Source organism: Salvelinus alpinus, chromosome 4 (genome assembly GCF_045679555.1).
Source record: "Salvelinus alpinus chromosome 4, SLU_Salpinus.1, whole genome shotgun sequence".
Taxonomy (NCBI): Eukaryota; Metazoa; Chordata; class Actinopteri; order Salmoniformes; family Salmonidae; genus Salvelinus; species Salvelinus alpinus.
In genome coordinates, this window is record NC_092089.1 from 47316082 (window position 1) to 47343152 (window position 27071).

At 41.3% G+C, this 27071-nt stretch overlaps 1 protein-coding gene across 1 annotated transcript; it reads left to right on the forward strand.

The window, feature by feature from the left end:
• The first annotated feature begins 567 nt into the window (after positions 1-567).
• LOC139573775 (ubiquitin-conjugating enzyme E2 E2) lies at positions 568-27026 on the forward strand. Its single transcript, XM_071397620.1, has 6 exons — positions 568-704; positions 2605-2789; positions 5010-5060; positions 24181-24313; positions 25629-25776; positions 26275-27026. The coding sequence occupies exons 2-6, from the start codon at positions 2611-2613 to the stop codon at positions 26370-26372; spliced, it is 609 nt and encodes a 202-aa protein (XP_071253721.1). The 5' UTR covers positions 568-704; positions 2605-2610; the 3' UTR covers positions 26373-27026.
• Positions 27027-27071: the final 45 nt, after the last annotated feature.

Sequence of the window (27071 nt, forward strand, 5' to 3'; positions counted from 1 at the left end):
ATAAATTATTTGGTGATGTGAATATATTTAGTATCGTTTTACTATTTATTCATTTTGAAATTCAATGAGGAGGATGGTCCTGCCCTTCCTCCTCTGAGGAGCCTCCACTGATATACACATACACAATTCATCCCCATTACACTAAAGCTATGTTGCCCATGGACAACTATGCGTGGACCAAGTCTGGGTTTCCCAAAAGCATCATAGCATTAAGATCATCTTTCGTCCATTTAGTTTCAATATAATTAAGATGATCTTAGTGCTAAGATGCTTTTGGGAAACCCAGCCCAGGGTGTTATGCCATGCCTTGTTGAGTTTCCTGATGTACACTCACGTTGTCATAGCCTACCTTGCTCATTCGACCTGCAGGGTCCATCATTTTCAGATATCCGACATCCAACATTGAGTAGTTTGACTAGTTCAATTCTATCTTTGCTGTTTGAATATTACAACTGTTTTGTGATAAAGCATACAGATTTGTTTCATCTCGGGCGACTGGGACCATCATACGTGCACGAGCGGCGCGCGCAATATGAGAGCGCGCGTGGAGGCGGTCCGGCTTCTTCAGTTTTCTGTAATCGCTTTTCAGTTGCTACCTTCAGTTAAATAGCAAGGACACGAGTGCGAGCAGACTGCGGTGTGTGTGGATATACTTTTCACCTGGGATTTGAATTCTAAATACAGCATCGACGGTCAGCTGCCAGGTAATATTTTTGCACGCATGTAACTGTCCATGGTATGTGTACAGAAACTAAGTAAATGTCCCGTGAAAGTGGCATTTTCCGATGAGGGTGTGTGGGACGTGCCTCCCTTTGTGCCTGAGCAGCTCAACGCTTATTGTGGACACTTGAGAAACGTTGGATTCACACATTTCCAAGCCGTTCATTTGGCCCTCGCGTCGACTGGCCTTGACGAGCCCTTGATGCCTTGTCGAAGAATCTCTAAAACGTGATGTTCTCTGCATATTTTGCCGAGTTTTAAACGCTCAGGCCTCTTCATTTAAATTCCCCATGGCAGGACATGGCACAGCGGGTGCTACTTTTTCCCTGCAGTGTTATTGATGTTTGTTAAGCATTGTTTTTTTGACAGCCCTATTTGTGTCGCGGGCACATGCTATTTGTTTATTTTTTTTCAGTGGACAGGGGGAGGCTTTCAAATTGTGTTGACCAATTGCTCAGCTGGGTCCGAAACAACGACAGAAGAAAGTGATACATTGTTGTGTCCTATTTATTGAGGCCCATAGAGTCAACATGCGCGTCATCTTTGATAAATGTAACTGTATCAATTTTCAGAATTGGTATAATTTCCCCAACGTTGCCAGCTCACACCTGTTTTGCAAGTTGATACATGTCTGGCGAGTGGATACACATAGCGTTGATGTCCTTATCATAACACCCCCGGGAAAGATAGTGGTTAAGCACTACTAACCGGTTGCATCTTTCACCGTAACGGTAAATCCTATTCCCCGGGCTTTTATTCGAAACAATATAAACTGGTATCACTGACCGTGATAGATAAAAATTACCTCACATTGTTGTCATCAAAGCCTAAGGCGATATCTCAGTCATCTGATGCCCTTTGTAGAGGCACAGGCCTACTGTTCTAGTGTCTCTTTAGCCTACTGAACTCAACTCCCTGATTAGTTGATTTTTATCGGCTAGTGTCTCTTTCGATCTATGTTCCATCAATCGATGTGGTCAACTACTGAAAAGATTCATGTGGTGATATTGAATTAATTGTTTTACATAACACTATATTGCCAGTAGGCCGGTGACACTTGACTTTTCAAGTCAAGACATCTTGAAAGCATTGTTCTTTCATACTCCAAAAATGTGTAGGTGGTTTGTTAAAACAGTAATATTGGATCTTCATGAATGAGTTTGAGATCTTAGGAGTTTGTCAAAATATTGACGAACCGCAAATAGCTTCACCACCTTGCCTTCTTTATTAATCAGCAAAGTGAAACAGACTTACATAATTACCCTGTTGTGAAAATAACGTCTGCCTGCTAGGACAATCAAGTATTCTGTTCTACTCAACCACACAATGGAGGCAAGTAGCTGCTGTTGTGTGGTTAGAGAGATGAGCCAGCAACTGGATGGTTGCCAGTTTGTATCTGGGGTCCGGCGGGAAGTGAGCTGGCAACCGGAGTGTTGCTGGTATTAAATCAAATCCTAGATGCCATTGCCTGCTGTTGTATCCTTGAGCAAGGCACTTAACCCCCCCACAACAACAGTTCCCCGGGCGCCCAGTGTGGCAGCCCCCCGCACCTCTCCCCGCAAAAACCTGTATGTGTGTCTTTCGGAGGGGTTAAAAGCGGAAATCAAATTTTGGTTGGACCTTGTATGCAATTGACCAATACAGTCAATTGACCAAAGTGCCTTGCTCAAGGGCACAATGGCAGGCAATGGCATCTTAATCTTAACCTGCAAAACAGCACAATGACTAGTAACATGATAGACTGTGCAACCTCGGCAGTACCCCCCCAAAGTAATTTTTTTGAAAAGGCCTGCGAAGGCTAACATACCATTACACCACTCATTTATTTTGTATAGAAAACATAATGAAAGATAAAGCTGTGCTGTTTGGTGTCTGTTTCCCAAGGCCAGGATGTCCAGTGAGGTGCAGAGACCGGACGACAGCCCCAGCACCAGTGGGGGGAGCTCGGATATCGAACAAAGAGAATCATCAGTACCCCCAGAACAGGAGCGGGAACAAGCACAGCCCAAAAAGAAGGAGACCAAGATCTCCAGTAAAACAGCTGCCAAACTCTCAACCAGTGCCAAGAGGTAAACCTTGAATCTGGCTCAGTTTAGATGTATTTAAGTGGAGCAGGTTTGAGCACCTTCCTATCCTCAGGGTGGTGAGTTACACTGAGTGTACAAAACATTAGGAACACCTTCCTAATATTGAGTTGCACCCCCTTTTGCCCCCAGAACAGCCTCAATTCGGCAGGGCATGGACTGTACAAGGTGTCAAAAGCATTCCACAGGGATGCTGGCCCATGTTGACACCAGTGCTTTCCACAGTTGTGTCAAGTTGGGTGGTGGACCATTCTTGATACACCTAGGAAACTGTTGAGTGTGAAACCCAGAAGCATTGCATTTCTTGATACACTCAAACCGGTGTGCCTGGCACCTACTACCATACCCCGTTCGAAGGCACTTAAAATCTTTTGTCTTGCCCATTCACTGTCTGAATGGTACATGTACACAATCCATGTCTCAATTGTCTCAAGGCTTAAAAATCTTTCTTTAACCGGTCTCCTCCCCTTCATCTATGCTGATTGAAGTGGATTTAACAAGTGACATCAATAAGGGATCATAGCTTTCACCAGGATTTACCTGGTCAGTCTGTCATGGACAGAGCAGGTGTTCCTAATGTTTTTTAGGCTCATTGTATATAACGCTAACCGGTCCAATGGACATTAGTATTCTAGTCACACTCATGCTATTAATATATCCATTAGATTTAATTCATACAACATATGTAATGAAAGGTCACCTTGTTGCATCTATCGCATCATGACACTGTAATGCCCGTCATTCATCTGACAGGCAGATTACTATGATGACCCTATGCCCCTGAGTCTTTCCTGGCCATGTGATAAGAGTTGACCAGGAAACACTGGACTTGGCCTGGTTATCCTTGGTTATAGCATTTTCATAGCGCTTTCCTTAGCAAGGTCAGGTGGCCTGAGTCGTAACGATGATGACCATACTTTCATTCATCACATATCTGTGTGGTTAGTGTTGTCACAAACAGCATTCCCGCTGCCGCCCACCTAGCCTTGCCAGTGGAAACACAGATTGATGCGAGGTGATGATAGAATTATGCAACCAGTCGAGCCAGGGATTGGCTGAGACTACAGCGCTTTTTATAACTACCCCTGATATTTGGAACATCTTCCTGATGTGTAGCACACTTATAAGACAGTCCACTGTGCTCAAACCCTGGGTTTTAGTATTACGACCATAACACTGGACACCACAGGTCTCTGTTGATTAAAGGGGGTGCAGTTATGTCAGTGATGGTATAATGTGTTTCCATGGCGTTTTTCCCCCGTGCCTGGTTCAACACAGATGGATGTGACACAACATTATGACTGATGGGTTAAATTGCACTGTTGTGTGTGAATCATTACATGTCATCGTGATTTGTCATCCTTTTTATACGAAGATGTTTATATGATGTTATTAACCCTTCCCTCAGGTGACTGCTGCAGGGTTGAATTTGAAAGAGTAATTGAAAGATGTTGACATTTGTACAGGCCTATTGTAATAACACACACACGCTGATAAATCATTTCAGGTTTGAACCTTTCAGGCTCTGCACTTCTTTTAAACAGAGGTTGCCTCATCATGTTTGTAATGTGCCTTATGCTGCTTCCTCGTGGAAGAGTCAGTTTAACAACAGTATGGCACTGTGTGACACCATTAGAGTTGGGTGATGTTTGGGGAGACCTCTTCTACGATATTCTAATCTAAATATTGTGATATCTGATAAAATACTTTTGCGCTGTTAATTACTAAATCATTCCAGACTGTATAATGTTTGTGCTTATTTACAATATAGTGGCATCCTCATTAATTAATCTTAGCATTTTTTTTGGGGGGGGGGCTTAATTTATTTAGACATTTTAAACACATTGATACAGCCAAACTGATACAACTGCACAGTTTTCTAGTCTTGCACGTCACAATATATCGCCAATGTTAAATATCACGATATTCGATTTAATCATATATCGGCCCAACCCTAGACATAATAAGCCTACAATGGATTGCCTTGGCATTTGGTAAATTTAGATTTTTATATGTTAACTCATATGACTGCAATTTGTGGTCTGGTCTACCTGTATCATCATGTTCTATGGATTTATTAACAACATGATATTTGTGCATTTCATTATCACATTGGGGTCAAATGCATTCTGGGAGCTTTTTCAGTTATGTGATTAGAGAGATTCATTGCCACAAAGATTAAAACAGAGTATTATTGTTTTTCAGGATTCAGAAAGAACTTGCAGAAATTACACTCGACCCACCTCCAAACTGCAGGTAAGGAAAGATTGCTCTCTACCAGCATTTATGTTTATACACCTTGCTAATGTTATGGCCTTGGGATTTCAGGATATACTGTATTTCTGTTAAGGATTCTTGGTTCTAAGAATGAAGGATGGACTTCAGTCTTTCTGGTTTTACATAGGCGGTCAGGTATTACAGTGTTAAAGATGTTTATCATACACGTAAGAGGGATTTACGCTAGCACTTTTCACAACATTTTTATAGTTTGTTCTATTTTACCTAACACAAGATGTAGGCCTACTTATCTAACCGTATAGGAAACATACCATTTTAGATCATATGATTTCAGTTTAAAGCCCATCTAAAAAGGGAAAAGAGAACATGTGATTTTAAAACGTTTTGATTGTCACAAACAGACAATGGTTATTGTGTTCTGCTGCCTGTCCTTAAAGGGAGAGATATGGTGGCCAGCTAGCGAGTGGCAGATCGACCACGTGCATCAGCCGCTGAATGACAAAAGGCATCCCTGGGGGATGTTGTGCAGAGGCCTTATTAACTTAAAGAACACAAAGTGACGTTGTCATTGATTATCCTCCCCTGTTTATAACAGCACGGTAATTACCTCAGTCTCAGCATTCAAATGCAAATTACCGGAGAAAATGGTGGCCAGGCACAAGGCAACTGCTGCTTTTTGGCCATTTTAGATTGGTTGTGTTCATTTTATATGCACCTGATAAAGCAACAAAGAGAGATGGCCCTGACTGACTCATCCAACGCTAAACAGACAGTTGTGTGTGTGGTGCTGTGAACTAATCACTTTAACTGAGTTTCATGTAACACCCTTGCTGAAATGGTGAATATATATAGGTAACCTTTTCATTCTAATTCAAAATGTAGTTACTGAAGGGTAAATGGCTCTTTACTCAAGGACTTCAAATAATCTGTTAAAATGGCCTCTGAAAAATGAGATTGTCACGTTGGAAATTATTTTGCTTGAGGCTACACAGGCAGAGTGATTAAAGGCGGCATAATTTTAAAGTAAAATAATCACGATCACAAAACAATTAGGCGTTTTAAAGATTATCCTCTCTGTGTATCCCGGGGCTGCATATTCATGCTAATCCCATAACAACTATGGCCGGGACGATACCAGTATAGCAATATGTTTTTCTGTACACAAAAATGAAAATACTAAGCAGACCAGACTCTTTTGTCCTTGAATTTTTTTTTTTGCTGTATGTAAAATATTATGTGCTATAGCTTGAAAGTAAATACATGTGACTAAATGACAACATCATGTTTGTTTTCAACATCAGGGCTGTTTTCCTAAAGAAGTTAAATCCCATTTGTGTTTTGTTTCCTTGCCACGATACTAATGAGTATCGCGATACTGGTATCGTCCCGGCCCCAATAACAACTAAAATAAAATGGCTTTTATAACACATCCCAATTAAAATGTTCTTCCACTGTTATAATGGTCTGATTAGGGTTATAGAATATGTATAACAGACCATTTCAATAATCCTTAAGAGTCTATTGATGCACCCGTGCGTCAATATAAGTAACAAAATACAAAAATCGGTCACTTTAAGGTAGATATGTTTTGTTTTTACATGGGCTGCGTCTCAATCCGCATCTGCCTATATCGGTCTTCCGCATCTGCGGTAGAAGGTGGCCGAGCTATCGCGTTTTGTCAGACCATGAGGCATCCCGAAAATCGGTCTTCTCATGGAAGCGGTTTTGTTCTACGAAGGTTTGGTTCTATCATGAGACTTGTCTGAAGGTAACCCATACAAATGAATGGAGGTAGTTTTGTGCCAACAAAAATAAGGGTTTAAATATGTGTCCAAAACTAAAATATTTCCTTAGCTTTCTTATCTCCTAGATATAGGACAGACACTTGAACCTTATTCCGTATGATTTTTTATTTACTGTATTTTTTTGCCATTTATGAATGTGTTATACAGTGCATTTATGGTAGTTAAGGCCAAATTCAATATATTATCAAATAATTGAGTTATTTTTGGTGCCTAAAGGGTTCCTAAAATTCTAAATCAAATAGCTAAATGATCCATATTTAAGCTTAGTAGATCACTCCCACACACCCTTTTTTTAAGTGAACGTCGATAAGGGCTAAAAAGAACAATTTGCTTTGCATGAAAAAGAGGCTTGACAAAGTAAATGTCATCATTTATGCCTTACGCATCGCTCACTACCGACCAAGTTAGTCTCAAAGGTTATTCATTTTATTTCACACTGCAAGTGGTGTCACTGTCTATTGGCCCCTTCAGAAGACAGTGTGTGTTGTGTTGAAAAGATCACCTCGCTCGGCACATTACACACAGAGCCGGGGCCGGCAGATTTATTTCCTCTCGTCGCTCACCCCACTGAGAGGCCTGTAGTCAGACATCCCTTTTGTTTAAGCAGGGGAGAGTCTCCCAGCCTTATCATCCTGTAATAAAACATCTCTGGAGATGGCCTGCAAGTTGCATCATGAGGTGATCGTGGAAGGTTGAAAGTAATGGTTGATGTGTCGTTGGCTACTGTCTAATCACTTTCTAGTACTCTGCTTTATAACAGTCCTAAGCATCCATGATATGACATTGTCTTTCATCAGCACTGTTACTAAATATTTGTTCGAAATTGCATTTGTTCCAAGCGGTTTGGAGCCTGTTTTTGGTGTTTTTTCAGCATGTGAACACAAGGGCAGTAAGATGTCATTCCCAGCTCCAGTTGACTATCATTATTGTGACAGCTCTCTCACCTTGTCATTGTCACTCATCAAACAAGTTAAAAACATTTTTTAATATGTTTTATTTAACCAGGTAGGCTAGTTGAGAACAAGTTCTCATTTACAACTGCGACCTGGCCAAGATAAAGCAAAGCAGTGTGACACAGACAACAACACAGAGTTACACATTGAATAAACAATAAACAAGCCAATAACACAATAAACAAGTCAATGACACAGTAGAAAAAAAGTCTATATACAGTGTGTGCAAAAGGCATGAGGAGGTAGGCAATAAATAGGCCATAGTAGGGAAGAATTACAATTTAGCAGATTAACACTGTGGAGTCATAAATGAGCAGATGATGATGTGCAAGTAGAGATACTGGTGTGCAAAAGAGCAGAAAAGTAAATAAAAACAGTATGGGGATGAGATGGGTAGATTGGGTGGGCTATTTACAGATGGACTATGTACAGCTGCAGCGATCGGCTAGCTGCTCAGATAGCTGATGTTTAAAGTTGGTGAGGGAAATATAAGTCTCCAGCTTCAGCTGCAATTCGTTCCAGGTGTTGGCTTTGGGGATGATCAGTGAGATATACCTGCTGGAACGTGTGCTACGGGTGAGTGTTATCGTGAACTGAGATAAGGCGGAGCTTTACCTAGCATAGACTTATAGATGACCTGGAGCCAGTGGGTCTGGCGACGAATATGTAGCGAGGGCCAGCCGACTAGAGCATACAGGTCGCAGTGGTGGGTGGTATAAGGTGATTGGGTAACAAAACGGATGGCACTGTGATAGACTGCATCCGGTTTGCTGAGTAGAGTATTGGAAGCTATTTTGTAGATGACATCACCGAAGTCGAGGATCGGTAGGATAGTCAGTTTTACTAGGGTAAGTTTGGCGGCGTGAGTGAAGGAGGATTTGTTGGGAAATAGAAAGCCGATTCTAGATTTGATTTTGGATTGGAGATGTTTAATATGAGTCTGGAAGGAGAGTTTACAGTCTAGCCAGGCACCTAGGTATTTATAGTTGTCCACATATTCTAGGTCAGAACCGTCCAGGGTGGTGATGTGAAACCAGTTGAAACCAAATAGGCTTTGGGCATTGTGATTTTGCTAACTATCAGATATTTCAAGTATTGCTGTACAAGCAGCAATGTTTATGTCATGAAACAATGAAAAGGGTCTGGAACAGAATAGCATTTATTCTGACTGAATGTTGCCATTGACGTATAGCCTACTGTAGCACTGGACACGTCTCTCTTGAGGCCAGATGCACTCTAATTTGGTTGATTTACACTGTCAGTCTTCAGCACACATAGCTTCTGCTGGCATCTGAATCCAAATGGCATGATGTAATGCCCTTAAAGATGCCTAAACCAAACCGTGTCACTTTTTGATGATGTCAGGCAGACAGGCCCAATAGGAAGTGTCCGCAATCAGCAGGATTTATAACATGACATTGTGTGTTGTTGACTGGTTGCTTGTTGCTATACTTGTTGTCGACATGCATTCTCTGAGCCATGAGGCAAATAACCAATAATACCCACACTGATCTCCATCCCCCTTTAAACGATGGGATCATCTCCACTACTGTGACTGAGTGACTGCTGCTTATTAGTGTTGCGTTGTGGCCCTCTGGGGTTCTGTGGGAGTGACAAACTCAGAGCCATTTTTCACAGGCTTTACCAGGGGACTTAACGTCTACTAGGCCACAGCGGGGAAGTTATCAATATTCATGAGGGGGAGGGGATGTGCGCCACAGTCGCCTCTGTGAAATATACTTGATCATTGTCATTTGCGGCTGACCGTTCAAAAATTTCAGCGCATATATCCAAGATTCGGATGAGAGACTCTGGAACAGAACATTTACTTGAAAACTAATTTGTGTAGATCGTTGATGGTTTATGACATTTGTTCTCATGCATTCCAAGTTGTACAATCACAGAGATAATGAACCTAATAAATCTTCTATTGTCTAAATAATATATCAACCTGTCCATGACCTTCTGATAATGGTTGTTTCCCAGTGGCGCAAAATACTGTATGTTTACAGATTAGGGTTTAATAACGGGAACCAAGTTATCAGGATTTCCCGTCCAAACCCACTCCCATTTTCCGGGATAAATAACTGCGAGAAACTGGTAAATTATAATGAATGAACAGCATGACGTGAAATGGAACTGTTAAATTATACAGAGTGGCTATGGATACAGAGTTTCTGTATCCCAATTTGCTCAGGCTAAAAATACAGATATTTCTGCCCATGTGCAAGATTTTTTTTGTTTTTCATAGCCACTCCGCTTCCTACATAGTTGCTGTGCTGGGTGCTCCGCTGCCGCTCCACCTCCTTGATCGCCTTTGTCTGGTCACTGGTGTAGCCTACACACTTCACGTTGTACACAACTGTTTGAACTATTGCCTTCCATGCCTCAGTAAGCAAAAGCCCGATTTCATGTTATTCTTTCAGGAGTAGAGTAGGCTACATGCAGCTATTTACGTGTTTTACACAAAATACATTATTGACATGTTTTGTAAAAACTTTGTCAGTATTGCAAACATAAGCGCGACACCAACAGGCAGGCTAGCCAGTTGTTATCTGCTGAGTTGCATGCAGCTAGTTAGTCTCGCCACGATATCAGCATAAACAAACTCGCCCACTGTCAGACTATTTTCACCGGTCCGGATACATGCTCGTCTGCCCAGAGGTGGAACGCAGCAAGACAACGACACGCAGTCTAGTTAGCAATTTCATGTTATTTTTTTCATCATCGTTGTGAATATTGGCTAAGCTGCAGTGTTTCCTCTGCAAAAATGTGAAGTGGGGGGGAAATGTTGTGAGGGGATGTCCATATTATCAGGTATGCTATTAGCAAAAAGCATTATCACCATTATCACACTAAGTCACTCCCCAAACATTATTTTTTAGGTAGGGTGTTGTTTTACCCCAAGTTACCCTACAATTGACCCGAGTTACATTTAGCGTTCATGTGCTGAACTTTTTAAATGGTGCAGTTCGCGCATATTTAGAATAAAAGTAGGAAATAAATAAAAGTAGGAATGGAAAGCTGGGATCCCCCTCTTTATAACAAATGCCATTAATGCTGCTGTTTTCCCAGCTATTGCAAGATTTGTTGTGCATTGACAAAATGCATGTTTCCCCATAATTTGAATGTGCCTCGAGAAGAATATTTATCTTGCATAGAACACACAGCAACAAGCCGACTAGGTAAATAGAAACCATTCTACTATGGGGTTGTCTGAATTTTTTTATTCATTACTTTTTTTGTTTGCAGAGGACTGTTCTATCATCTTCAAAGTGCACCTTTTTTCATGTTCCATATGTTTTTGCCGTGGGCTCAGCGCCACAGCTTAATGACTGCAGTGGAAACAATGCTAGGCTCACCAGGAGGCAGACAGGAACTACAATATGGCAGCAGTTAAAGATTAGCCATCATCACACACAACGTTGATTGTTTTTTCCCAAAGTGTAGGGACTGCTTCCTGCTTGTGCAACTGCAATATCCGTTCCGACAGACAGAGAAGTTTATAGCCTTTATCATATATGTTTTCGAATGTTTGTTCAAATCGCTGCAGGGTTTATTTCAACTGTTCAGAAATATGAGGTAGAGATGGGCTACATCATCATGGCTAAGAAGAGGGTGAGTAAAGAGCAAAACATGAAGGGAGGGGTAGTGTGAGCAGCTGCGTTAGAAAAACGAATGTTTGTGTAAAATAACACATGCGCAAAACATGATCAGGCTCCTTAGCTTTGAGAAAGAGGGTTTGCTGGAGCGGGGCATGGGCGAAAACTCAGTATCCGTAGCCACGGCCTAAAAGCAAATTTATGCTTGATCCGAAAATGTGGTCGGAGACGCCATATGGATGGTGTGACGCAATTGCGGAGCCTCCGGAGGCATGCCAGAGGCCATTGAGCTCCGTATAGCTCTGCATTGACATGGTTGGTTGGCGGGAGGTCCTGTAATAACACAAATTCACTTCCTTGACAACTTCCTTAACAACAACTCTGCGCAGCTCCGCGAAGCGCAAGAAGTATGAATGCCCTGACTTCTGCATAGGACTTATCACCCTAAATGCTGCACGGCCAATGCAGACATCATATGCAGCTCCTTTAAATGATATGCAATGTCTAAATCTGTATTCTCTACAGATTTCTCTGTTCTGCTATCTGCATGATCAATCGTCAATGCTCAGGGTAGGGACAGACCATGCGTCTCATACAGAGTGCAGTTCTTTGGCACTTGAAACTTTTTTTTTTTTGCTGCAGCATAGCCTGTTCTACAGTGAATATTAGAACTAATATCTGATTGTCTAATTTACACATCTCCATCTGGCTTTTGGGGGTCACCTTCTTTTTTTTATTGTAAAGATAAACAGCCTATCGTTGCTTTAAATCAGTGTGCATGTGAGCAGTATCTCTCTCTACCAATTCCATTCAAATTGCATCCAACATAAATAATCCTGTTCTAGATTGATATCTACAGTGAGCTCCAAAAGTATTGGGACAATAGCTGGGTTTTCATGCAAATATTCAAAAGAAAATCATAAAAGCAATATGTTCATTTTCCCACCAGAGATTAGTTTCCATCAAATTGACTTGTTGCAGATAAAAGGCTGTGCATAATGACGTAGTGCACATAAAAAAAATAACATTTTACAGTGAAATTCCCATGTACCAAAAAATAATGATAATTGCATTTAACTTTGATGGTTTTCTCTAGAGGTGCGCTCTAGCCAACATCGCTATCTGTGTGCTATTGACTAAATCGTTTTTCCCTCATCAATTTACACACAATATCCTATAATGACAAAGCAAACGTTTTTTTTGTTTTGCAAATGTATGTGTGTATAATATAAATAATCGCTGCCAAAGGTGCTTCAACAACGTACTGAGTAAATGTGCAGGTTTTCATCAAGGATCGCTCTGTACTTAGCTCCGTTCATCTTTCCCTCGCTTGACTAGTCTCCCAGTCCCTGCCGCTGAAAAACATCCCCACGGCATGATGCTGCTGCCACCAGCAAGCTTCACTGTAGGGATGGTGCCAGGTTTCCTCCAGACGTGACGCTTGGCATTCAGGCCAAGAGTTCAATCTTGGTTTCTTCAAACCAGAGAATCTTGTTTCTCATGGTCTGAGAGGGTATTTTAGGTGCCTTTTGGCAAACTCCAAATCGGGCTGTTATCTGCCTTTTACTGAGGAGTGGCATCCGTCTGGCCACTCTACCATATGGGCTTGATTGGTGGAGTGCTGCAGAGATGGTTGTCCTTCTGGAAGGTTCTATCTCCACAGAGGAACTCTGGAGCTCTGTCAAAGTGACAATTGTTGCTGAGAACTGATTTACATAAACAAACACATGGTTATATTAACAGTATTGCACTTTTCATGTAGCTACTTTTGGCCAGCTAATAGCCTAACCACTCATCAAGCAACATTATGGACTAAACGTTAAAATCCTTTTGCGGCAGGATTATTTTGCTGTGACAATATAGGTCAAGCTGAGATCCTACACCTGTACATGATTTCAAATGTTTCACCTCATCTGCTATTGACAATAGTGTAGCATCTGTTGAACTAGGCATGTTCTAATGAAGTGGGGTCGTTTTGTTTTGTGACTGAAGGTAACATGCTCTGTTCCAGACCTCAGACATCATCTCACGTTAATGTATTCTTATTGCACTCCACCAAGGCACTTGTTTGAAAGCTAACACAGCCTGTTTTGATTCATGCGTATCATTTGGATTCTCAATGTCCTCATTTGTGCAGCACTTCCCACAAACATTTATCCCAAATGTTATTAATGTGTTCTAGGGGAAACCAAGTGTGACACATCACTCTATAGTGAAGTCTAGCCATTACACAATTGGTTCACCGAAGCCATTTAGGACATTGAGACTGACAGGATGGTAATCCACAGTAAGCAAACAGTAAAATCTTGACAAAGGAACAAATAACTCCAAAGTAAACAGTTGCTCTTCGATACCATTACCATTTTGGCAGGGATGCCATCTCAAAGCTTAATGGGTTTCAACGAATTACAAACAATAGACCGTTCAAGAGGAATTAGGCTCCATCTTACCATCTCAGTTATTTCTATTGTACAGACAAAAATGTACAATGTGTTCATCATAATCAACTGAGATTGCTGGTGGTGACAACTTGTAAATTAAGTTCCATTGTTAGATGAGTAATAAGCTGAGAGCGTATATAAATACCTTTTTTTTCTGCCGTGTCGGCAGAGAAATGTGGCCTAGGCCTAAAATATTTAATCAGCTGGACAAACTTTTTAATGAGGCAATACAGGATACCGAAAGGGCTGTGACAGGCATGGAATTTTGGATGCCGGTAATTGGGCAGCCAAATGACCGCGGTCTCCGTAATAAAACAAAATAAATGTATATATTTGTTTTGGGAGGGGGCACATTTTCTCCTTTCCTCAGCTCCGAACTGCATGTGCTGCCATGGAAGTAGAATGAATAGAACAGGCGTCCCCATTCAAATCAATGATCGCATAGGTGGACTGGCGGCCATTGCAAGTGTACCCATAGAGTAAAAGCAGGAATCGTACACTTTAGGGATGTTAACTGTTAGCTGCCGGAAAATACATTTGACCCGTCATGCTTATTGGTCTATAGGTGAATTTGCATAATTTTGTGGAATTTAAATTGGCGCGTGTGTATTTTCGTTAGTCGTCATGCAGTTTATCACACGCGCACAGCATACAGAGCCTAGTTTGAACAGCGGAAAAGCCAACCACCTATCAGACAGCGCAAACCAAGTTTTGGCCGGTAGGGATATCCTTGTCTCATCGCGCACCAGCGACTCCTGTGGCGGGCCGGGCGCAGTGCACGCTAACCAAGGTAGCTTGGTTGGGTTGTGTTTCGGAGGACGCGTGGCTTTCGACCTTCGTCTCTCCCGAGCCCGTACGGGAGTTGTAGCAATGAGACAAGATAGTAATTACTAACAATTTGATACCACGAAATTGGGGAGAAAAGGGGGGAACATTTTTATTTTTTTAAATAAAGTAGCTGTTTTTATTTGTCAATCTCAACTTGTAAAGCGAGCCCTCCCATTCGCTATTCGGATGCATAGGCTATAGCCTGCATACCATTGACTATCAAAGCGTCACCCACTACTTTGGCATGTGAGCTTGAGGTGGTATAATTGTTTGAAACCTGAACGTTTTACTTTACTTCAAATGAGGCATGTCTTACCTTGCTTCAAAGTAGCCATGCGAAAATCAAGCCATAGAAACGTGGGGGCAATTATTTTATAGACTTCCTCATGCCATTAACCAGCATTTATCTCTTGTTCTATTGGTTTTCATATCAACTTTCTATCGTTGTCCAGAAGCCAAAGGCACAATCCTAGTCATTTTAGCAACCCATCATAGTAGTTGCTATTAGATTCCCCCTCTTTCTAAGTTTCTAACTGATATTTTCATCTCTGTCACATATAGAACTGCTCGCATTAAGTGCGCAGTTTAGAACTGTTTCCGCAAATTGCAGTTGGGCAAATGTTTGAAAATTATGTTTTGTTAGCTGCTTCATTACATGAGTTGCATGTTCAATAATAGGCTATATATAGCCTTAGGCTTGCTATTGCTGCATGTTTCCATGCGCTTAATGAAAAATGTCAGGTCCTTGTATGTTTACATAGTATCAGAGAGGAAGAGGCGAAGTGAGAGGTTTTACTCTCGCCAAGATCTGTCCAAAATAAGCCTAATGCGTTGCTACGGGCTTATTTTGGGCCTAAGCTAGTCGCCTGCCTTCCCGCCTTGGGTCGACTACCATTGTTAGGGCGGAAGCATAAGCATCTCGTCATTGTATACAGATCTCTGATAATATTTTCTGTTGGTCACGTCATTTTATTGTTTGTGAAGAAATGTAACCGTTTAATGAGGGTCAGTTAGTCGGCAGCAAAATTGACTGACATTTGAATCCCTAGTACCCATCAATATGTGCTGTGATTTATTGATTTAACTCAACTGAGAGAACCAAAAATACAATCCATTGCATGAGCATCATCAGTTAATCATTTGAATGAACATTCTACATTACTATGGAAATTGCATCACAACAACAGACAGCCATTGCGAGTTTACCCATGAATTTACCAGCCAAATTACCAGCCCATTCTATTCATGTTTAAGCAAAGGGCAACAACGTTTCATCACATCACCTAAATTCACTATAATAGGCAAGGCCTAATATGTAGACTAGCATACAAATGGTGGATTAATGCCCAGTGGTGTAAAGTAATTAAGTAAAAAATACTTTGAAGTACTACTTAAGTATCTGTACTTTAGTTTACTATTTACATTTCTGACAACTTTTACTTTTATTTCAAGAAAATAATGTATTTTTACTCTATGTATTTTCCCAGACACCCAAAAGTACTCGTTACATTTTTGAATGCTTGGCAGGACAGGAAAATTTGTCAAATTCATACACTCAAGAGAACATCCCTAGTCATCACTACTGCCTCTGACCTGACGGACTCACTGCACACACATGCTTTGTTTGTAAAGTATGTCTGAGTGTTGTAGTGTGTCGTCGCCCCCCCCCCCCCCCCATAAGGAATAAAAAATTATGAATACTTTTATTTTTGATACTTAAGTATATTTGAAACCAAATACTTTTAGATTTGTACTCAAGTAGTGTTTTACTTGGTGACTTTTACTTGAGTAATTTTCTATTAAGGTATCTTTACTTTTACTCAAGTATGACAATTGGGTACTTTTTTTCCACCACTGTTAATGCCCCAGCCTGTGAATTAACTTCTAACTTCTCTGTCTTCACTGTTCAATTTTTACGCAATGCATGCATCTCTGTTGGCATCTCCACTGGCCTCTCTCTTCCATCCTATCTGTATGTCTCTTATAACTCTTGAACCAGTAGCCTAGCCCAATGCATTTTCCAGAAGTAGAAATGTATTTTGGTAACTTATTTTGAGTAATTAAAAAATATACTTCACAAAAATATAAACGCAACATGTAAAATGTTGGTTACATGTTTCATGAGCTGAAATAAAAGATCCCAGGAATGTTTCATGCGCACTAAAAACATGTTTATCCCAAATTTTGTGCACAAATGTGTTAATATCCCTGTTAGTGAGCATTTCTCCATGCCAAGATAATCCATTGACCTGACAGGTGTGGCATATCAAGAAGTTGATTAAACAAAATTATCATTACACAGGTGCACCTTGTGCTGGAGACAATAAAAGGCCACTCTAAAATGTGCAGTTTTGTCACACAACACAACGCCACAGATGCGTGCAATTGGCATGCTGACTGCAGGAATGTCAACCAGAGCTGTTGCTAGAGAATTTAATGTTAATTTCTCTACCATAAGTTGCCTCAATGTCATTTTTGAGAATTTGGCAGTTTGTCCAACTCCCTCACAACAACCGCAGACCACGTGTAATCACGCTAGCCCAGGACCTCCACATTCAGCTTCTTTACCTGCTGGATGGTCTGAGGCGAATCACCTGGACATTGATGAAACTGTGGGGTTGCACAACCAAACAATTTCTGCACTAACTGTCAGAAACCTCCTCGGGAAGCACATCTGTGTGCTCGTCGTCCTCAACAGGGTCTTGACCTGACTGCAGTTCGGCGTCGTAACCGACTTCAGTGGGCAAATGCTCACCTTCGATGGCCACTGGCATGTTGGAAAAGTGTGCTTTTCATGGATGAATCCCGGTTTCAACTGTACCGGTCAGATGGCAGACATCGTATGGGTGAGTGATTTGCTGATGTCAGCATTGTGAACAGAATGCCACATGGTGGCTGTGGGGTTATGGTATGGACAGGCATAAGCTACGGACAACGAACACAATTGATTTTATCGATTGCAATTTGACTGCATAGAGATACTGTGATGAGATCCTGATGCCCATTGTCGTGCCATTCATCCGCTGCCGTCACCTCATGTTTGAGCATGATAATGTATGACCCCATGTTGCAAAGATCTGTACACAATTCCTGGAAGCTGAAAATGACCCAGTTCTTCCATGGCCTGCATACTCTCCAGACATGGCACCCATTGAGCATGTTTGGGATGCTCTGGATCAACGTGTATGACAGCGTGTTCCAGTTACTGCCAATATCCAGCAACTTCACACAGCCATTGATGGGGAGTGGGACAACATTCCACAGGCCACAATCAACAGCCTGATCAAGTCTATGCGAAGGAGAAATGGGAAATAATGGTCACACCAGATACTGACTGGTTTCCTGATCCACGCCCCTACTTTTTTTTTTTTGGTATCTGTGACCAACAGATGCATATCTGTATTCTCAGTCATGTGAAATCCATACATTGGGGCCTAATTAATTAATTAATATTTACTGATTTCCTTACTGTAACTCAGTAAAATCTTTGAAATTGTTGCATGTTGCGTTTGTGTTGTTGTTCAGCTTCTCTGATGTGATCACATTGGCTGGTGGTAAAAATGCATTAAATGGGGAATCCTCTGTTCTTCCAACACCCAATATTTATGTTTACAATGAAATGTATTACATCAGAATACCCAATGTTAGAATGTTTCCAATCAAATTTATGAAGTAAATTACAACCTTCTGCTATCAGTTTGCATTTGCATAAATGCTGTGATTGGATGATAGCTGTGAGGGTTAACGAATCCAGATCAAATCATTTGATCTCCTCGAGCTCGTTAATGATAGAATTGCCGAAGGAGTGGAATGTAATAGCTGAATAGAGATGGGAACCAGGCTACATATCGTGCTTCACCAACGAATAACACCGCACCACTGAACTCTGCCAGTAACCTTCTGGTAACGAGTCCATTTCCTCGGCCACAAGGCCAAGCGACTGCCCTGGGCGCTGAAGCTTTGTGGGGGGGTTATTGTACTGAAAAAACCTCTGGGCGTGGGTGTGGCTGAATGGTTAAGGGTTTGGAGTGAGAGCAGCAGTGCTTTTCTGATGTAGCTACTTCAAGTATGGCCTCCTTTGTTGTGACATAGTTCAGTACACACAAACTCTGTGGGTTAAGTGTTTAAAAAATAATAATAATAATTAATGACTCATCATTTTGAGTCATTCATGTATGCGAAGCCTGTGTATTATGATAATGATATATGCTCTACATTATTTATTGACTCCTGAGACAAACATTTGCAATGCATAAGAAGCTTGCTTCAGGGACCCACCAGCAATGCTGAGAGGAGATAATGTTTACCTACCAAAGTCCCTGTTTTTCAGAAACATCTTCAGAAATTAGAATGGAGGAATGGGAATAGAAAATATTTGATTACCTGATGTCATGAAAGTATCTGAAGTACACATTCCCATCAATACCAAATGGAAGGTCGTTTTTAAATTGATTGAACCAGCATGCGAAATGGTCTGTTAGGGGTAAATATTGGTATGTGGTTCACTTGGACTCGAGGAAACCGTGCACATATTCAACCATTTCTGCCATAAATGCTTGTTTCAAGATAAATCACAGGCAAATAATTACAGTAATCATAGTAAGGATGAACAATAAAAAGGCTTGATTTAAAAACAAACCATGTCATTTGTGCAAATAAAGACGAAAGGCCGGGGAGGGAGGTGTCACCTCTGCTGCTGAGCTACATGGTAATTGGTTGTCGGGGCTTTGCTTTCACGGTCAGGGGAAATGAAGATTGCTTCATTAAGTTCCCTTTCTGATAACCGCCACAGCCGCCGCGCCAATGGAACAGAAGATCTTAACTGAATGGCTATGCCATTAGTAAAGAAAAGTGCCTAAGGGAAATTAACTGGAATGGTGAATAATTAAGATAATAGCTCTATTTGCACATGGCAGCATTAAAAAGACTGAATCACATTCAATTACGGGTTCCGTTACTCTTTTATATAACACCTTTTGCTGTGGCGGTCAATTTTGAGACCCTTTTTATACAGCAACATACTGAACAGCTTGAGGTGTAAACGGTTTTTGCTCAATTATTTTATGGAATTGTAGTTCTGGAGGATTGGGCCGCTTGCACAAAGCACATGTTCAATTGGTACTGTAAAAGAAGGTACGTTCTCTAATCTCTACATCCATAAGGTTCCCTGGCCTTGTATGTTAACAACTCAACACATGAACACGTACCCAAATGCCTTTTCATTTTTGATTTTAATATGGTTGTTGCTACTTTGCCTTCTGGCAACATATTTGAATTATTATTTTGTACCCATTGACCGTTTCTTTGACCTTGAACTGAACTACAAATGCTGGCATAGTTTCTGTCTCTGTGCTTGGTTCTGTCTGTCTTCTGCAGTTATTAGCTTGTTGTGTCAACAAGCTAATAAGATGAGGAATAAATTACACTCCCATAACCTTTTGTGCTCTTGTCTCTGACTGCACAGCGGATGTCAAAGGTGAAATAGAGAGAACATTTTAGACATTCTGCTGAACAGACACACTCCTACACACACTGAGTGCTTGCCAGAAAACACCCCACTAAATTCCATAAATATTGAAAGTGAATGGCACGGGCCCTCCCAGAATGGTCTGAGTTGAGGGATTTTGTCGCGCACACACACGCAATCAAGCAATGTTCCCTGTAACTGATGTACGCAGCGGTAGAACACTGTCATGGGCTTGTCTCTGTCATCATGAGTAGGATAAATGAGACAGGCTGATCACCTGTCTGCATCAGCTCGTCAACGCAACCTCTTCCCTAATGTCAGGGAGAATTACCAGAGCTGTAGATAGCCCGGGGAGGGAAGGTCACCGATTTGCCAGAGATTACTGTAATCGCCATACCATATGATAAAGGTTATGGCATGTTGGCACAATCTCTAGGTTGTCTGGAATCATGTAATATAGACCATGGTGAATGGGGCACAGGGTGCACTAGTCTCTCACAGCCACTGCAAGGAAAGGTTATTCAATATACTGTATATGGAAATTATGTCTGGTCTCCTTTACTTATGGATCACAGTTTGTAACATTGATAGTTTCCAGTAACTACAACTTTGGTGTGTGTGTAACGGTGTATACTTCGAGAAGGCCTGCAGTACACGGCCGCCATAAAAATGACATTTTCTAAGGGTTCCTTTGTGTCAGCCAGCCTAGCATATTTTATATTGTAATGGTGTCATTTGTATTTATTATGGATCCCCATTAGCTGCTGCCTTGGCAGCAGCTACTCTTTCTGGGGTCCAGCAAAATTAAGGCAGTAATGAGACATATTTCAGAATAGATTCTTTGTCCTCTGTGCATGTAAGAGCATACATGAAATGAACATGGTTCATTATGTATGTGGTTTGTCCATGTCGTCGTTCAACATCATGTAGACGATCTTGTCAGTGGTTTGGTGTCTGCGGTCATATGAATAGCCATCTTCCATTAATTGACAGTTTCCATATGTATGCAAGATTTACCAGTGTATTATTCCATTTAGGATATTGCATGATCAGAGGATAAAACATGAGATGCATGTTGTATCATGTTAAAAAGGAATTGACCATGCTGCTGTGGAACTCACTTATCTTGTTCGAATCCAAATAAAAAAACAATGCCAAGCTAAAACATGTCATGCTTGGCATTGTTTTTTTATGAGAATCCACAGCGGTTTGAAAGCAGTGTAAATCGGGCCTGAAGGGTTTTATTTGGGGATTCTGTTTGGTTGCATTCTGTTGCGGAGGCAGCACTCCAGCTGTCGGAGCCATTCCCACATGAGTGTAATCGCAGAGGATGGCTAGTGGTAGATTCTCACGGACACCCACACACTAATGTATCCCAGATTCTTGGAAGAAATGACCCAAATACTCAGTGACTCAAAGAAATCTACCGATGTACAACAGATTTATTATAACTCTCGAGTCACACAGGATATTATTGCAAACCGTAGCGATTTCATGTTTAATGTCCTGTGTATTGAACTTAACTAGATATGTCTGCATTAATGGATAAGAGTTTTCCCATAGAGCGAGGAGAGCTCTATTACTGTTGCGAAATCCCAGTATTCAGCTATATGCCTAGATGTAGTGAAATTACTATCTGGGGTTAGATTATGCCACATGACAAAAACAGATATTTTGGTGCATTGTCTGTCTCCTAGCGACTTGACGTAAGATTTTGCGCAGGCACATTCTTTCCCTATAAATGTTTAAGCATCCTAAATTGCAATCCTTTGACTAGCATTAAAATCATTGTGCATTTTAAAGTTGCTCAGTAATGATCATACCCCTTGCTTGGTGAATAGGATCTGCTATAAAACATCTCTATTCATCCCATGACCAAAGCAGGATGTAAGGATGAGCAGTATCTCCCTTTCCCTCTCAGCCATTCAGGATGCTGATTCAGTCGATGTCCTAAACCTAGACAGCCTCTCTCCGTCTCAGTCCGATGCTGTGGCCTCGACCGTGCTCCCCTGCTCTCCCACTCCACTGGTCTAATGAGAGACTGTCAGTCAGGTCCTGAATGCCCAGCCAGCGCTCAGGCAGCCGTCACAAAGCACCACAACCCCTGCTGCTGGTGGGGGGGGGGGGGGTTGCCGGGCAACCTCCAGTCGTGGCATGTACTTTAAACTATTGACTTAGCCTTTACCCAGAGGTCCGTGTGTTGTCAGATCTACACAGAGGTGGTGTAGAGTGGATCCTCTGCCATGCCGTCTCATCTATCTCATCTCAGCTCGAAAGTGATTGGCCTCAAAGGACATGAAAGAGTCCCTGTATCTGTGCTGCTTTGAAAAGGATCACACATCTGGCACAGTGGGAGGTATAATATGTTTTTATATTGCATCAAGCTACAATGAGTTTTTCACCTTGAATCATGTTGAATGTAGACGCTTGATTGAATTAGCATTTTTCCGTAAGTATTGAAAAGGAAATTGCCTACAGCCAAAGTGTGGTGTTCAAAATGGCACACTGTAGCAAAACCATTTTCAACGGAAAATGAAAACAAGTTCTCATTGGATAATTTCACATAAAACCTTCCTATTTTACTAAGCTTTCTTCCGTTTCGGGCCTTATGAACATGACCCATTAATTCTGCAGATTACCTCTGGTGCAGGGATGTGTAGATGAGTAAATAACTTATTCCCCCACCCACATAAAAACAGTTCTCCCTGTCTGGTTGCAACTGATTGTCTCCATGAACAGTGCAAGGGTTACCTCACCCACCTAAGCAACATCAGAACATTTCTTAGATTCATTACAGCTAGCTATTAATAGGCCACATCTGGCCTGTTGCAATGCACTGATATTGAATATTGCTCAACATGGTCTCCAGATGCTATGCTTAGGTAATTTCCAAATCATACCAGTATAAAACAGATTTCCTTTGTGCCTCATCAAGATAAGTCCAGATTCGCATTGCTCTTATGGGCACAAAACAGCTATTGAAAAATATTCAAGTCCCTGGGGAAGAATGGATCATAATGAACTAATTAAAGAAGGCTTCGAACAAGAAGATGAGTGAAATCTGCATGTGTTGACACTACAGGAAAGAGGAAGTGTCTAGTCCTTTCATTCTATTTGTGGAGACTGATCCATTCTCATGGGCATGCACTGAGCCAGACACTTGTTTGATACTCAAGTCGTGCTATTTGAGGTTATTATGTTGCGGAGAAAGCATAACTTGCTAGTCATTTCATTCTGACATGGCCATTTGGAAACGTCAGTCACAGATTATTGGAGCTTGTCAACATGAACAAAGCTACTGGTGACTGATAGTCATGCATTTTCTGTGCTGCTGCAATCCTGCTCCCAATCTCTAAGTGTGTGTGTGTAGTTGTTTGTGTGCTCTGGTGCGCCTGTGGGTTTGGTCGATGTTAAAGTTCATGTACAGAAATGCCATGAAATCTGAGGAATTCCTCATTGTCCTGGGCTTTCAGATCTGGTCTGTCTTCCAGACAGTCTTCTGTTGGGGGAGGGTGGAGACAATAATATGGAAATTACATGAATTACCAGACTATCCAACAGATGTGACCCTCACCCCATTCAACATAACTACTCATCTAATAAAGAACATTCAAGAGACAATTACGTGTTTGTGTATATATTGTATGAATTGACCGTTTTTTTTAAATTCTCTATTTGTGAAATGAGATTCCTCAATCCAACTGACAAACTGTTTATTTCAATGGATGGATGATGATATTAGCCATTGAATGTTGCACTTTTTTTTGGGGGGGGGGGGTTAAGAATGTTTCAGATTTGCTTTGGCAGCACAACCTAGATAGCTTGAATGATAATCATTGAACAGAACTAAACCTCAGGCTAAAAAGAGCAGACTGAGAATCTCCAATCTCTGCTTCTTTAACTTGTCAGAAACAAGCATTTCCTCCTCACTCTCTTGCTCACTTGGACTCAGACTTTGTATACTTTAGGCTACCCTGTCAGTAGCCGGTTGTCAATTCCAATGCCCTGAGTTGCTAAACATATTGACATGTTTCTGTTTCAGCGCCGGCCCCAAAGGAGACAACATCTATGAGTGGAGGTCAACCATCCTGGGACCACCGGGCTCTGTTTACGAGGGAGGGGTCTTTTTCCTGGACATCGCCTTCACACCCGACTACCCCTTCAAACCACCCAAGGTCAGCACCCCTTGCCACACTGACCACAAATGTTTTATAGCTTTAGTGCCATTGTGCTGTTCTCTTCCTCTGTGGAAAACTCTTGCTTTAATGTAATTTCAACAGCTAACATAATTTTCTGGAAATCTGGTGTGCTCCTTCAAGCCTTTACCAGTTCACTGTCCATATTTTCAATTCATTCTTTATTAGCCTTTTCATGAAATGTACCCTGTGGAGTATTTTCGGTTGTTGAGTGGATGTCATTATCAAGTGTATGAAATGTGCTTTTGGATATCTCTTTGTGCTTCTTGGAACCCAATTTCCCTCTCACTTGCTTTCATTTTGAGTTCTGACTCTCTCTCTCTCTCATTTTGTCTGTTTTCTCCCCCCTTCTTTCATTCTCTCTGAGCTGTGTAAGAACCAGCTCTACTGTTTGACAGCAGACTCAAACAAATCCACAGGCTCAAGCTCTGCTCAGTGTAGCCAGAGGGCTCAAGTGTTTTGTCCCACTGTGATCTGTAGCCAGTCCTTCCGTCACTGTAGCGCACAATACATGCTCCATTGGAGTTTTGCTGTATACTATAGACTCTTACCAGAGCTTTTTTCAAGCCCTTAACTGAAACTCCAGTTTGACAAGCTTGTTGGACAGATTGGAAGTATAAGATTTGGTTGTTAGGGTTAGTGGGGCAGAGAGTGCACCATTGTGGGGTTATTTATCATGTCCTGTTCTCGGTGTGTTCAAAATACCAAGGCTCATTAGAAGTTTCCTCTGCAAGGTCAGGGTCAGTCTGTCCAGATGTTGGTGATTGGAGGACTGGGCCGGTGTCAGGTGTCAGGCCTAAACAGATGTCAGACTCACGGTCAATCAGAAACACGGTAGTAAACTTAACAGGGATGTTTGTGTGGATGGTTGTTGTACAAAGGTTTGACCTAAGCAAATAAAGTAATGTTGACCCCTTATTTGAATCCCTGTGAAGTCTTATAGGAATGATTGTTTTCTTCTCAAACTAATATGTAATGGTTATAGTGAGATTAGAGATAGGCATGTTTTTTTTCGGGGGCATTTCATGACAATTATAAAGGTTTTCTGCATATTGGTAAATGCACCATGGAAAAGGTTTAGTGTTGGCTATATCAAAGCCTATTCGGGTATTTTTTATGGTATATCAAAACTCTACAGCCGTGTTATAAGGGTTGTCACCATCTTCTCAACAAAGAAATGACATATTGCTGTTTGTTACATTATATTTTGTCCAATTTAGACTATTCCACTGCCAGTATTGCTGCTGAAGCAGGGTTCTAAACTATAAATGCTGTCTTTTCCTGTACTCGCCAGGTAACATTTCGGACGAGGATCTACCACTGTAACATCAACAGTCAGGGGGTGATCTGTCTGGACATCCTGAAGGACAACTGGAGTCCCGCCCTCACCATCTCCAAGGTGCTGCTGTCCATCTGCTCTCTGCTCACAGACTGTAACCCAGGTAAGAAAGAGACCTGTCAATGTCCATATCATGAGCTGCAGTGTTCTCATTTCAGTTGGTAATTCATGACTGATTTTAAATGACATTTTTGAGTTGACACCATCTACACACACAGATGGCGGTAGTGTAAACTCACCGCATGACGAATTATCACCATCTCTGTGTAGATAGTGTAGACTCACAGCATGAAGCATTATCACCATCTCTGTGTGTAGATAATGTAAACTCTCAGCATGAAACATCTACACACAGAGATGGTGATAATGTTTCATACATTGATAACTGTGGTGTTCCAGCGTTCCCTTCCCCAGGGACAGTAGCTCTGTTGCTGTTGAACCTGTTGATGGAATTTAAATGATCTTTAAAAAAAAAAAAGCCCTTATTCATCTTTTAATAAAATGTAATAATATGCTCTAAACTCCCAAAAAACATACACCTGTGAAATGCTATTCATTAATGCATGCTTTGATCTGCATCCTTTTTTTGTTGTCATTGCAGCGGACCCTCTGGTGGGGAGCATTGCCACACAATACCTGACAAACAGAACGGAACATGACAGAATAGCCAAGCAGTGGACGAAGAGATACGCCACATAGATCCTCCTGTCTGACTTTTCCACTGTTACCCTTTCCCCCCCACTGTACTTCTCTACCTCTCTCCCCAGCCTTTCAAAGCACACTCACTAAGTGCAATGGTATACCTGTAATCCCCCCCCCCCAAACTTTGTATCTACCTTTTCTTTGTAAAGAACTGTCCTTTGTTCCTTGTTGACTTGAAAGCTTCTTTTTTTTATACAAAGAGTAGATTGGGATTGTATTTTCCAATATCTGAATGTTGGAATTATTGTATTGAAAAAAGACTATTATTCTGATAAGCATTGTCCCTCAACTATACAGTATGTATCCTTGTTTTCATAGTGGCTCCAGGAACAAAATGCAGATTATATACTCTTTTTACTTTACTCTAGGTTCTTGTGTGTTTTTTAATTTCCTATTCCAGTTATCAATGGTATCTGCATGGAACAGGAGGAAGATTTGCATCAAATGACATGTCATGCTCTTCTACGCTCTCTGGTTTTGTTTGTACTGTATGTATTTTTTCAAACGCTTTTGAGGCAGACCACAGAAATATAGGTCTGCTTGTGAAAGAGGCAGGACTTGTACATTTACTGGCTACTCTGGCATGGCAGGGTGGTTTTGTTGTGCACTTGTATTAATGAAGCACCCAATAAAACACTGGTTGGCTTGTGACTATACTCTTCTGTTCTGTACCTGTGAACCCTCTGTGGTCTGTGA